Source organism: Dunckerocampus dactyliophorus, chromosome 10 (genome assembly GCF_027744805.1).
Source record: "Dunckerocampus dactyliophorus isolate RoL2022-P2 chromosome 10, RoL_Ddac_1.1, whole genome shotgun sequence".
Lineage (NCBI taxonomy): Eukaryota > Metazoa > Chordata > Actinopteri > Syngnathiformes > Syngnathidae > Dunckerocampus > Dunckerocampus dactyliophorus.
In genome coordinates, this window is record NC_072828.1 from 2,949,712 (window position 1) to 2,964,578 (window position 14,867).

Sequence of the window (14,867 nt, forward strand, 5' to 3'; positions counted from 1 at the left end):
GATGCTGTTTCGTGTCTGACATTTCATGTTCGGACATTTCATGTTGCAAATTGTTTTGCTACAGCGTTTCGTGTTATGGTGTTGTGTGTCCTGGCGTCAATGGGGTCATAATGAACCAGCACGGGATGGTTGTTGCTGGACATAAAAGACAAAAAAGACGTAACTGGAGGGTGATGTGATGGAATGTCTTTAATGGTCTTTCCTCCCCTCCTCCAGACATCGATGAGTGTCAGACCCCCGGAATTTGCATGAACGGCCGCTGCATCAACTCTGAGGGCTCCTTCCGCTGCGAGTGCCCGCCCGGCCTGGCGATCGACGTGGACGGGAGAGTGTGCGTGGACACGCACATGCGGACCACATGTTACGGCGCCATTAAAATGGGCACGTGCTCGCGGCCCTTCCCCGGAGCGGTGACCAAGTCCGAGTGCTGCTGCGCCAACCCTGAACACGGATTTGGAGAACCGTGCCAGCCGTGCCCGTCCAGAAACTCAGGTAGCTTCGTGTAACCTCACAAATTGCAACGGTTACATTTGGAGGTTGCTAGCGATATTCCTGTTGTCTTTTGTGTCTTGCAGCTGAGTTCCAGGCCGTGTGCAGTAGCGGTATTGGCATCACAGCGGATGGCAGAGGTCAGCGTGATGCTTCATCTGCGAAACACTTTGTTCGCTAAGAATCACTGAACCATTTTCACTGACTTCTTCCCAGACATCAACGAGTGCGCCCTGGACCCGGACATTTGTCAGAACGGCATATGCGAGAATCTGAGAGGAAGTTACCGTTGCATCTGCAACATCGGCTACGAGTCGGACACCAGTGGCAAAAATTGTGTTGGTGAGTCAGTTTTTACATTTATGATGAAGAGCTAGCTTAAAACATGTCACGCACCTGCCGACGTGTACGCAGCCTTTGTACTGGGCACGCTTTTTCACACTTGAACACACCTGAACGCTCTTCAGATCGCCATTTTGTTGCGTTTTGCCAGTTTTAGTGTCGAATTCAGTCTCCGAAACCTGGATAACGCTCCTGTGTTGAGGCACCAGCGTTCATTTCATGAAGTTTCGTTTTACTGCATTTCGTTTTACGGCATTTCATTTTACAGCGTTTCGTGTTATGCCGTTTCATGTTATCACATTTAATTTTGCAATATTTCGTGTTAAAGCGTTTCGTGTTATGGCGTTGTGTGTTACAATGTTTCATATTGAAATGTTTTGTGTTATGCTGTTTTGTGTTGCAACATTTCATGTTATGACATTTTCTGTTGCAACATTTTGTGTTACAACATTTCGTGTTATGGTGTTTCATATTTAGATATTTTGTGATATGGCGTTTCGTATTACGAGGTTTTGTGTTATGCTGTTTCATGTTGTTTTACATTATGATATTTCAAGTGGCAAATTTCTTGTTGCAGCGTTTCGTGTGTTATGGCATTTTGTATTTAGATATTTTGTGTTATGGAGTTGTGTAGTACAGCGTTTTGTATCATGCTGTTTCGTGTTACGACATTTCATGTTGCAACCTTTTTTGTGTTACATTTCATTTTACGGTGTTTTGTATTTAGATGTTTCACGTCATGACGTTTCATAATAAAACATTTTTTGTTCTGCTGTTTTGTCGACATGATAGAATCACGTGTGAATGTCATGTTTGTTGTTCACGATGTTTCCGGACTGTTTCACGACATTTCATGTTGTGAAACGTAGTGATATGACATTTCATGTTGCATCGTTTTGTGTTACAACATTCTGTTACAGCGTTTCGTATTTAGATGGTTCATTTTATGCCGTTTTGTAGTACGATGTTTTGTGTTATGTTGTTTTGTGCTGCAACATTTCATGTTGTGACATTTCATGTTATGACATTTGTTGCAACGTTTTGTGTTACAATCTTTCGTGGTACGGCGTTGTGTGGTATGGCGTTTCGTATTTAGTTGTTTCATGTTATGGCGTTTAATAGTACGACATTTTGTGTTATGCTGTTTTGTGGTACAACATTTCATGTTATGACATTTCATGTTATGACATTTCATGTTGCAACGTTTTGTGCTACAGCGTTGTGTGTTACAGCATTTTGTATTTGCATGTCTTGTCTTTTGTTGGTTAATGTTAGCATGCTAACACCTAGCATAATAGTGGTAAGTGTTTATACTTGTATAAGTGTCTACGTAGCTATGAAAATGGCTAAAAATGCTACCATGCTAATGTTAACATGCTAACAAGGCTAACGTGCTAACACCTAGCATGATAGAGCTCAGAGGTTATATGTGTCTACCCATGAAAATTGATAAAAATGCTAGTATGCTAACATTAGCATGCTAAAACCTAGCATAATAGTGCTTAATGTATATATATGCATCTACTACCTATAAAAACAGCTAGAAATGCTACTATGCTAATACATACTATGCTACAGCGGTTCGTGTTACAACATTTCGTATTATGGCGTTTTCAATTTAGATGTTCCGTGTTATGGCATTTTATAGTACCACATTCCGTGGTTATGTACTCACTCCCCAAAATTGTTAATACGTACGAAAAGAAACAGAGAACCAGTTATGTGCTACACCGTGCAAGGACAACGTCACTGTCGTCTTTTTTTAATGAATTGTTGTATCCCTTCATTAAGTCTCCCAAGCGTGAGGCAGACGATAAAAGACAGGGTATGTAATGTACATACTCGATATTAATATGCACACAATTGTTTGCACATATATGATATATACTAGTGGATGGTATTTATCGCACATTACATCAGGAAGTCTTCAAATACTAGAATAATACTGCAAAAAAGCAATGACAGGAACAAATACTAAAACTTTCTCAAAATACTTGTTTTACTTCTCTTCCAGACATCAATGAATGTCTGGTAAACCGTCTGCTTTGCGACAACGGCCTGTGCAGAAACACTCCTGGCTCGTACACATGCTCCTGTCCGAAAGGTTTTGTCTTCAAGCCAGATTCAGAGACATGTGAAGGTGAACACACACACACACACGCACACGCACACACACACACACACACACCGCATCCTGATTTCCATCCATTTTGAATGAAGGTCATCATGAGGTTTGCATTGTAAATGTGTTGATCCACTTGGACGAGCCTCAGGTGCTGGTTTGTGTTCCAGACATCAACGAGTGCGATTCGAAACCGTGCGTCAACGGGGTGTGTCGTAACGTGATCGGGTCCTTCAACTGTGAGTGCACCCACGGGAGCAAGCTGGACTCTACCAACACCATCTGCGTGGGTAAGACACGCTTCTGCCAAGCGGTACTACACTCTACTCTCAAACGTACTATTAGCGTAGCTTTCAGTCCAAACAGTAACCTTGGAGTCTATTAATTAGTCCTATCAGACTCATTAGTGTAGATTTTACCCTAAGAGACAAATTGACTGTGCCGCTCAACCCCCCCAAGCGTCTGTAAGGTTATTAATGGATGAACATTTGCATGCTTCACCTCCATAATCATACATTACGGACGTTTCAAGTAGTACATCCTTTTTCCAGCCAGGGCCACGTACTGAAAAATGACAACTGCATCTCAGCTAAGTGATATACTGTTGGGGAAAACGCCCGCTATTAGTATCGACTTCGCTCTCTCAATTTTGGCTGATTTTTTGGGGGGTTTTCTTCCAAATATTTCAACTTTTATCCTAAATAGTCTTTGGAATTTTTATTCCCGTAATATTTTGACTTTATTCCCATATTATAACTTTTTCCCCAACTTTATTTTGTTTTGTTTGTTGCTTATAAAATGACCACTTTAAAATACATTTTTTTCTTTAATATTTCAACTCTATACTATTAAAATGACATTATTTTCCTCACAATATTACGAGTTTATTCTCCTAAAATTGAAACTTTTCTTCTTGATAGAATACAACTTTTTTTCTTTCAATATTTTGACTTTATTCTCCTAAAATTACAGATTTTTTAAATTTATTTTCTCACTATTTCAACTTTCTTCTTGTAAATTTTCTTCTCGTAATTTTTACATTTTTACTTTATTCTGGTAACATTTTCTGCAACCTAACTTTCCAAAAATGACAACTTTATTCGTTGTTTTGTTTTTTCATCATATTCCGACTTTCATTTATTTATTTTTTATTATTTTTCTTTAATATTTCCACTTTATGCCACTAAAATGATGCTATTTTTCCTCATAATATTATGACTTTATTCCCATAAAACTATGACTTTTTCTTGTGAGATTACAATTTTTTTCTCGTAATATTTTCACTTTATTCTTGCTTAGTTTTCTTGTTAAATTATATTTTTAGAATGTTCTCCAGGCCAGCAAATGGCCCCCGTGCCGCATTTTGGACACCCCTGCTTTATGCTATGCATGGCTTGACTTGTTTGGAGGTTTGTAACTTTATGGCCATCGCTTGTTGCTGGAAGTGTAGGAGATTATTAGTCACTGAATAAATGAATATCATCATCGTGCATATTGCATGAGCTGCCTTCTATCACGGGGCCATAAATTCTTCCTGCTGTGCTTTATCTCTGCTTTTAATTTGAAACCTCATCACTCACCCAGCAAAGAAGGGAAAATACGCTGTGGTTTGGAGTTGGGGGGGTCCTTGTGGTGTCACTGTTGCTAAGAATGTGCGCTGGCTGTTCAACCGTGACGCAATAAGGGCTAAAAAAGTCCAAAGTAGAGATTTCACCACAGACGTTGTTTTGGGAGATTCTGTCACTGAACCGGACTGCTAAAAAGACGGTTGGTACATAAACAGCAGTTATTTGTAGCGTATTTGACTACTAGTGGTGCTAAATGAAAAAGATTTAGGTGCCTGCATACCGAAAGTCATGAAGAATGTAACAATATGGGATTTTTTTTTTTGACTAGTTTTTTATTTTTAATACATTTGCAGACATTTCAAAAATAGCGTTTTCATGTTGTCATTATGGAGTGTCGTGTGCAAAATTTTGAAGCAAAAAATGAATTGATTTTGTTTTGAAATAAGGCTGTAACGTAACAACACATAGAAAAGTGAAGCGCTGGGAATACTTGTGTTGTTTTCCTCAACGACGGCGATGACTGCATTTTGTCTGTGGCAAAGCTTTTTTTTCACGATGGAAACGAGACGGCGACGAGATGAACATGGCTCTTTGATGGCTAAAACGTGACATAGTCGCGTGTGAGTTTTTGTTGACAAAACAAGACTGGTTGAAAATGTTTTTTTTTGACACGCAATTAACGTGCACATGTCCTGTTTGACCCTCGGCCTACACCGTATTCTGACGAAACGCAGCGGTGACTGTGGAGCCACAAGCAGGAGCGAATACTGTGCAGGAATGGACAACGAAAAGGGCATTTTGACTGGTAAATTGGTAAAAGGCTTCAAAGCCCTGGCAGATGGCTCTCGCGACAAGACCAACGTTATTTGCATCTCCTATTGAGTACAGTTGAGCTGTCAGAGAGAAGCGAGAAGGTAATGAAGCACTGCCGGTATTTTTTATTGTCATTTATACAATGGTACCTTAGCATACCAATGTCCCAACTAACGAGTATTTTTTTTAGATGCGAGCTGTCTCTCGGCTGATTTTTTTTGCTTTGAACTGCCAGCTAAAATTTGGGTTTACGAGCTGCTAGTCGTTAGTGTTTGGGGGCTTGTGTCAATGTGACCATGGCTGAAGAGCTAGCAGCACTAAAGGTCACACCATGACGATTTAGCCAGCTTACGCCAACGTATGAAAAATTTGCCCAATACGCTGGCGTACGTCCAATAAGTTATGGGTACGTTTTGTATATGTTAAGAGCACGCTGAAGCACGCCGGCATACGTCGTAGTACGTCCAAGTCATCCAAACATTTTGTGCATGCACAAAACTTTTCAACGTATGTCAATGTATGATTCATACGTCCCACATACGCGGGCAATAAGTTATGCGACCGTTGACGCCCGTTCACACACGTTATTTGTAAGTTACGCACAAGTCGTAATACGTCAACATACCTTGAGACAAAACTGTCTTCTTGGCTCTCTTCTTGGGAAGCGTTGGCTGAGAGGAGATGGAGGCTGTTGTTTTTGCTTTTTGTTTTGTTGACACTGCGGTGTCTAGTGAGGTGAGTCATCAAGTGGCAGCCTTTTTGTAGGCTACGGCACGTCATCGTCGGCCATACGCTGCCGTGCGGTTTGCATAAGTTAGACTGGCGTTGGGCATAAGTTGTGAACGCCGGCAACACGCTACGCATTCGTTGGTATAAGTTGTCTATAGGTTACAGAAACGTTCTACATAAGTTACTAATACGTCATGTATACGTCGAACTCGTTATGAATACGCTATGAATACGCCCAGAATTGAAAAAAACGTCCACAGTTCAACGTATGCCATCAAAATCATCACGTCAGGCATGCGCTGGCTAAATCGTCAAGGTGTGACAGGGCCCTAACGTTAGCAGCGCACTAGCTAGTCACCGGGAAAGATTTTCAACGCTTTAGTAAAACATACGTACATTACAGCCAACATTTATCTTATTTATTATGCATTGTGTAAAACTAAGTAAAACAACATCAAATTAAAAGCACTAAATGAAGACCAAGCACCATCCACCAGTATGAGCCTGGACTTTGCTTTTCAGAGAGTTTGTGTACCGAACAAATATGCACATTAGCGCTCAATAAGGTCATCAAATCTTACCTTCATGCGTTCCCACTTAGTATCAGCATTTGGGAGCAAATATGAGGTAAAAGAAAAAGGGGAAAATACAATATAGTAATCTATCTGTGCAGTGTGGGACAAAGTTAGATGGTGCATTCAAGGACTGTCTAACAAAGCTGGACAAGTCTCCGCTCGCATTAAACATGCACAAACTGTAGGATTTCTAGCTGTATTTTTTTTTTTTAATAAACTACTGGTCCATATTTCCAAAATTGATATCCCTTTCCATGAAATTTGATGTAGTTATCGTTGTAGTTGCGTATCAAATTGTTTACCACAAAGAGATATACATCCCTACTTATTACAGATAACAAATTTCTCTCTGCGATTAAGTGTGACTAATTACGAGTTAACTATGGACAAAATGCAGTTAATAGCGATTGAATATTTATTTATTATGTATTGTGTAAAACTATGACAGTGACAATGTCAAATTAAAAGCACTAAATGAATACCGAGCCACCATCCACCAGTACCAGCCTGGAGTTTCTTTTTCAGAGAGAAGATTATGAAGTCAATGTTTGATGCGTGTGGTAAAAAGCAGTGCGCTAGCATGAATGAACTTGAGGTTGTGCACCAAACAAATATGCACATGAGCACTCAATAAGGTCATGAAATCTTACCTTCATGCATGCCCACATAGTATCAGCATTTGGGAGCAAATACGCGGTGAAAGAAAAATACAGTAAAAATACAGTATAGTAGTCTATCTGTGCAGCGTGGGACAGTGTTAGCACATGCACAATGGTGTTAAAGAAAGTGGGACAGGATTTGTAACTGTATATTATTTTAACAGTAAAATAATGTCCCAAATTTCCAAAATGTGTAAGCGTTCACATAAAATTTTACATAGTTATTTACCGATTTCGCCTGAAAAGTTGTTTGTTTTTTACATTTCTGTCAACTGAGTCTGGACTAAAACTATCACGTATGGAAATGACACAAATGTGACGAAAACAGGACGCATTTTCATCCAAAAGATGGCTAGATAGATACTGTAGATACTAGGGAAATTCACGTTCCGAGCAGCTCTCCAAAAATCATAATAAAGTCATAATAAAGAATCAAGGCAAGACAGGCAAGATAAGAAAAAAAAGAATAGAAGAATAAATACATAAATAAATAATACGGAAGGGTTCACTTCCCATTTGTAGTGCAATAATACATCATAATAAATAAGCTGGGCAGTGATAGTAATCTGCCACTAAACCTGCTCTTCTGTTGGAGATGACTGGATGATGCTGGTCGTCCACGATGGCAAGGAGCCTCCTCGGTGTCCTTTGCTCTGCCACAGATGTCAGCCTGTCCGGTGAAAATAAAACGGCTGCCAAAAACAGCACTGCACTGCATAGAAACGGTTGTGTTGGATGAAGCCTCATCTTTGCATGTCACCCTACAGATAGCATGAAGAGCACCTGCTGGCTGACCATACAGGACAACCGCTGCGAGGTGAACATCAACGGCGCCACGCTCAAGTCCGAGTGCTGCTCCACCTTGGGAGCTGCCTGGGGGAGCCCCTGCGAGCACTGCGAGATTGGTCAGTAGATACGCTAGATGGTAGTTGTATTTGATTGGGACGTGCAACATCACACGTTGGCACGATTCAACATGTCCGAAAAGGAGTAGGAAGAGGCAGATCTTATTCAACCCCACCCAACGTCCTGTATGGGAAACACCGCTTTAACAGATTATTCAACGATTGTCTATGTCACAAATAAACAGACAGCAGCGCGCAAAGGCAGACACATTTTCATCGGCACAAACAGAAAGGAGTCATTGTCCTGCCCATGTGCGTACTGTACATAGATGGTCTACTCAGCAGAGACGCCAATAATCAAAGATTGTCTACTCTACATCACAGGAGCATTGCCTTTGCTGCTAATTTTGAGACTCCAGTAATCCCTTGTTTATCGGTAATCCCCGGTTAATTGGCTCCAAGTAGGGTTCTGTATTCATAAATGGAACATTTTCATAGTTATTAGAGCCCTCTAGACATGAAATAGCACCCCTATAGTCACCTTTACACTCCTATTACACAATATAGTAGACAAAAATAAGACATATAAAATGGAAATAAGACGTAATATGAGGGGTGCACGATAATAATCGGATCAATTTGAGGGAATCATGACGTCATACTGATAAATCCGATAACATTCAATCCCAGCCAATTGTTCAAAATTCAACCCCTCCAGTAGCGGCCATTTTAGACTATTTTGACTGATTTTTCAAGGCACACAGAATATTGTGTTGTATGGTGATATAAACATGGAACCTACCAAAAGAAACATTACACTCCCCTCTTTCATCAAAAGTTTGTTTCTACCTTTTTCCGTTCTTTAGTAATCAGCAGTAGAACATAGGGAAGTTTCAGGAAAATATCAGTTCCCAACTAAAAAAGTGGAGAAAAACAGCTTTTTATGAAAAGATACATTTCAAGCACAACTTTCACTTTGACAATTTTTTTGCTTTTGTGACAGCTCAAATATCTACACAACTACACCACAACACAAAAAAGGCTTGTTTTACATCAACATAACAATTGATTTACAAATATAACACCATAAAGTATTTACAATTTTCACACAATAAACTTCAATAAACTCTGTGGGTGCACGCATGCGCACGTGTGCGTGTGCGTGTGCATGCGTTAAAGTTTCCCCACAGTATGTAACCTTCTACACCTTCTCCTCCACGTCCTCCTTGCTGCTGAGTGTGTAAATACATCAAACAGATCCGTGCCGAGCTATTATCAAATGCACTTCTGCCACCTTGTGGCCGTTTTTATGGCTTACATACGACAGTGACTTCTGCTGTGTTCGTATGCAGTTGTGTCATCACCTCTTTTTGTGTCTCGTGCAAAAAACATAAAAAACGTATAAATACGTCTTTGAGAGACAGCGTTGAGGTAAAAAAAAAAAACGTATACGTATTTGGTATTTAATGAGTTAAAAATACTTCCGATAACTGATAATTGAAGAAAATGCTCCAATGAGGCAAGATTACCCGAACGGTGCGGGTGAGCAAATCAAGATGTCTTTTTTTTTCCTGCCTGTGACGTTAATGGCCTGGCCTAACTTCCCCTGCGGTCACTTGTAAACAAACATTCACTTTCTTTCTGAGGAACACATTTCGCGTGCTAGTTGTACCAAATGCTCCGAGATGAGGGAGAAAAAGAAAACCATCGAGCACAAAAAGCCGGGAAATAGGATGCATGAAGTGGCGAGGGATTATTGGACTGCAAAAACAAACTTTCGGGTCGGTATGATTTCATCTCCTAGCTGGTGTAGAACTAAAGCAGCCCACAAAACTGCTTCCAGGACAAAAAGTGCCTGTCACAGTAATTGATAAATTGTTGAATCGGGAAAAAAAAAACTGTGGATAGTATCGATTATCGCTGATAATTAGTAGCATGACCAAGCAAAATGTGTTATCGTGATAAGGCTTATAATAATGAAGTATCTGTTGTTGTGTACTTGTAGACACGGCCTGTTCTCGAGGATTCGCTCGCATGAAAGGTGTCGTCTGTGAAGGTAAGAAGGTTTGACAGTCAGTAGATGCTGATTTGAGCCTTTATGCACTGAAACGGATATCCATGTTCTTCCCTAAAGACATTAACGAGTGTGAGGTGTTCCCTGGAGTGTGTACAAACGGTCGCTGCTTGAACACTCAGGGTTCCTTCCGCTGCGAATGCGCCGAGGGTCTCACTCTGGACAGTACGGGACGCACATGCGTGGGTAAGGCCTCGAACATGAGATCAAAACAACTGCTTTCAATTGAAATGTGTTTCATGACTCCTTTCTTTCGGCGAATGCCCAGACATGCGCAGTGAGCAGTGCTACATGAAGTGGCACGAGGACGAGTGCGGCGAGCCCCTGCCTGGCCGCTACCGAGTGGACATGTGCTGCTGCTCTGTCGGGGCCGCCTGGGGCGTCGACTGCGACGAGTGCCCCAAACCCAGCTCACCCGAATACAGAGCCATCTGCCCCAGAGGACCTGGTTTTGCTAACAGGGACATTCTGACTGGCAGGCCTTTCTACAAAGGTAATACTTTTTTTAAACAACAACAGAAATGGAAAAAAAATCTGTAATTTACGAGAATAAAGTCAAAATACGAAGGGAAAAATGTCTTATCCTGGGGAAAAATGTGGTAAGTTTACGAGACTACACTCAGAATATTATGGGGAAAAATAATGTCATTTTAGTAGCATAGAGGGGAAATATTGAATCGTAACATGAGAATATGAGAAACAAACAAAACAAAATAAAGGGAATAAAGTCCAAATATTATGACAATAAAAACCTAATATTACAAAAACAAATTTAGGACTTTTTTTCTCATGAATTTACCACTTTACTGTCGTAATATTATGATTTTTTCTCCTAAATTTGCAACTTTTTTTCTCATAAACGTCCGACTTTATTGTCATAATATTACAACTTTTTCTCAGAAATTTAGGACTTTTTTTCTCAGAAATTTACCAATTTTGTCTCGTATTGACAACTTTTATTCTTGGAAATTTACGACTTTATTGTCGGAATATTATGACTTTTTTTCTCATAAATGTAAACTTATTTTCTCTGAAATTTACAACTGTATTGTCGTAATATTACGCTTTTTTTCTCGTAAATTTAGGACTTTTTTCCTCATTAATTTACGACTTAATTGTCGTAATATTACAACTTTTTTTTCTCGTAAATTTACAACTTTTTTCTCTGAAATGTACGACTTTATTGTCGTAATGTTACGCCTTTTTTCTCGTAAATTTTGGACTTTTTTCTCATACATTTATGACTTTATTGTGCTAATATTATGACTTTTTTCTCCTAAACTTGCAACTTTTTTTCTCATAAACGTATGACTTTATTCTCATAATATTACAACTTTTTTTCTCATAAATTTACCACTTTATTTTCGTAATATTACAAATTTTGTCTCGTAAATTTACAACTTTTTTCTTGAAAATTTACAACTTTATTGTTGCAATATTATGACTTTTTTTCAGAAATATAACTTTTTTCCTCATAAATTTATGACTTTATTCTCATAATATTACATCTTTTTTAGTAAATTTACAACTTTTTTCTTGGAAATTTACGACTTTATTGTCATAATATTACACCTTATTTCCTCGTAAATTTATTACTTTTTTCTCATAGATTTATGACTTTATTGTCATAATATTACAACTTTTTTCTCGTAAATTTACAACTTTTTTCTCTGAAATGTACGACTTTATTGTCGTAATATTACGCCTTTTTTTCTCGTAAATTTAGGACTTTTTTCGCATACATTTACAACTTTTTTCTCCTAATATTACAACTTTTTTCCACGTAAATTTACGACATTATTGTCGTAATATTACAACTTTTTTTCTCATAAATGTAAACTTTTTTTCTACAAAATTTACGACATTATTGTTGTAATATTACAGCATTTTTTCTTCTAAATTTACAACTTCAGTCTTGTAAATTTACGACTTTATCCTCAAAATCTCAGGGTTTTTTTTTCTTTTTTTCCAATGTGGCCCTAATATTCCGTCGCAGTCGGGAGGCATGATTTTAAAAGCCCCTTAAGTGAGCTGGATAGCACCCCTTCCGGCCCCCGGGCCACCCATTGAGGACCATTGGCGGAGTGTAATCATGGTATTTCCGTATGTCTTTCCTCAGACGTGAACGAGTGTAAGGTCTTCCAGGGTCTGTGCACTCACGGAACATGCCGGAACACCATCGGAAGTTTCAAGTGTCGCTGCAACAGCGGCTTCGCCCTGACGGCCGAGGAAAGAAATTGCACAGGTTGGAAGAAGTCATCGAGGCAAACGATCGTACACGAAGAAGAACACAAACTGACCTTTTGTTTTCCCGTGTTTGCGTGGCAGACATCGACGAGTGTCGCATCTCCCCGGACCTCTGTGGTCACGGCGCCTGCGTCAACACGCCCGGCAGCTTTGAGTGCGAATGCTTCGAAGGCTACGAGAGCGGCTTCATGATGATGAAGAACTGCATGGGTACGACGGCTGACACACACACACACACACACACACACACACACGCTTCATTGCTGACTTTATAACATTTCTATCGATCTTCCCGTCGGCTGGCAGACATTGACGAGTGCGAGCGGAACCCCCTGTTGTGTCGTGGAGGGACCTGTCTCAACACGGAAGGCAGTTACGAGTGCGAATGTCCGCCGGGACACTCGCTTAGCAGTGATGGGTCCGCCTGTGAAGGTGCGTCACACACATTCATACTCATTCATGCTGAGCATGGATTCAGTTGATATCATCAATTCAATGAAATAGTTAGATGAGGATTCTTTCATTGTGTTGAATGAATATAGAAGATGTTTATGTTTAAAAATGATCATATTATATATATATATTGCCATTATTTTAGTTTTTTGTTATGTTTTTTTGTCAGTAGGACAACTGGAGATATGTCTACATACTTAGTCTTATGAAGTCCTCAAGTTTTAAATATAAAATAATATGAATACATGATTAAGTAATGAAAAATATAATTACAAATGATTAAAAATAGTTACAATACACTCAAGAATATTATAATAACTAAATTATTAATTGCGATATATGATAAAACATATTTCCAAATAATTACAAACACTTAAAGGGTCACTGGCATGATTCATCAGCTTTGCTCAAATATCTTCTATATTGTTTGTCATTATTTGCTACATTTTTCGTTTTTGAAAGCGAATGGTAAATTTGTAAAAATGACATTTATAGTACGTGGGGGGGGAAATGTTCACTGAAGAAAAAAGGGGCGTTTCCGGAAGTGCTGTCTTAGGGAGAGCAAACAACCATGAGGATGGACGAGACAGAGGATGTTTACAGTGATGATAGCAAACATCTGAACGACGTGTCATTAGTATTCGAAAAGGAAGAAACAGCTGGAGATGAAATAGAGAACTTGCAAAACAGGCAATTAAGCCGTATTTATTCGAACCACCGACGATGAAACTAGCGTGTCTGATGCGGAGGTGTTCGATGACAAAGACATGCAGATGAAGATTAGTCCGTTTCAAAACACAGAATGGTACGTGTAAATTACCTTGGAGTTGCTTATCCTTCAATTATTGTTTTAAATCAGCTTCTTAATGAGCATAAAGGGGTCTTTGGAGCCTTTTTTATTGTGTATTTCATTTCACCCTCCACCGTCAACATATATCTGTGAAAGTGTGTTTTATAACTTGTATAATGCTTAGAATGCTTGTCGCTATGGCGGCATAGTGTTTACAGTACAATATGTAAATAAGACATGACTTACTCTTCCGTGGCAACTTTGATGCCATTCTCCTCCTGTTGTCCTGTGTAGCATAGCATCAGGAATAGCATCCGAGCATCCAAAATGCGTTTATACCGTACTTTCAAGACAAATGCTTCTTGTAAAGGTGCTTCTTCATATCAGTCTTCAGTGCAAAGAACAGAACTTGAGGTAGGCTTCCATCTGTCTCTCGTTCACCGTAGTCTTAAACCTACGTCAACATTCCCAGAAAACAAACTTACAGTATCAGTCGGCTACTATGAACATCCAGCAGCAACACTACACTTTGGCATAACTACTTTTTTGTTGAAAAATATACAAATATACGAAGTCGATGAGCTGCCTCGAGAAGCGTTTGCTTCGCTGAGAGATGCGACTTCGCCGACGTCGCTTGGCAAACGACCCTTTTCTGCGGCGTTCGGTCCGTCATGGCTCCCGCCACGTACTATAAATGTCATTTTTACGAATTTACCGTTCGCGTTCAAAAAAAGAACAACGTAGAACATACTGTAATTACAAACAATATAAAACACATTGAAGCAAAGTTGATAAATCATGTCAGTGACCCTTTAATAATGGATACTGTCATCTATTTCCCCTGTCATGAATTTTCTATGTTGGGGATGAGTAAATGATCTACAGTATCAATCTATCTCTCTATCTACCCATGTATCTATCTATCTAGCTCTAATTGGAATTATGGCATGGCTTCACAGATACCCTGCACACTGCTGACTTTTGTCATTGATGATGTAATATTTAGCCTATTTAACGATCTTATCATAATTAAGTAGCCACTACAAGCACGATAATAAACATATTGTGTAGTAGACTGAATTCCACTGGGTATGTATTAGGGCTTTTTTACTTAACATGAAAATTGTGATTCGTACCGTTTCCATCCCTAGTTTGTATGCA

General features: G+C 39.3%; 1 protein-coding gene across 1 annotated transcript in view; it reads left to right on the forward strand.

The window, feature by feature from the left end:
- Positions 1-14,867, forward strand: part of fbn2b (fibrillin 2b) — a 141,446-nt gene that overhangs the window by 81,739 nt on the left and 44,840 nt on the right. Inside the window, exons 16-27 of the mRNA XM_054789607.1 lie at positions 217-492; positions 576-629; positions 706-831; positions 2,846-2,971; positions 3,124-3,243; positions 8,065-8,202; positions 10,148-10,198; positions 10,277-10,402; positions 10,485-10,709; positions 12,336-12,461; positions 12,545-12,673; positions 12,770-12,895. Coding sequence (XP_054645582.1) covers positions 217-492; positions 576-629; positions 706-831; positions 2,846-2,971; positions 3,124-3,243; positions 8,065-8,202; positions 10,148-10,198; positions 10,277-10,402; positions 10,485-10,709; positions 12,336-12,461; positions 12,545-12,673; positions 12,770-12,895 — 1,623 coding nt within the window. The remainder of the gene's footprint in view (positions 1-216; positions 493-575; positions 630-705; positions 832-2,845; positions 2,972-3,123; positions 3,244-8,064; positions 8,203-10,147; positions 10,199-10,276; positions 10,403-10,484; positions 10,710-12,335; positions 12,462-12,544; positions 12,674-12,769; positions 12,896-14,867) is intronic.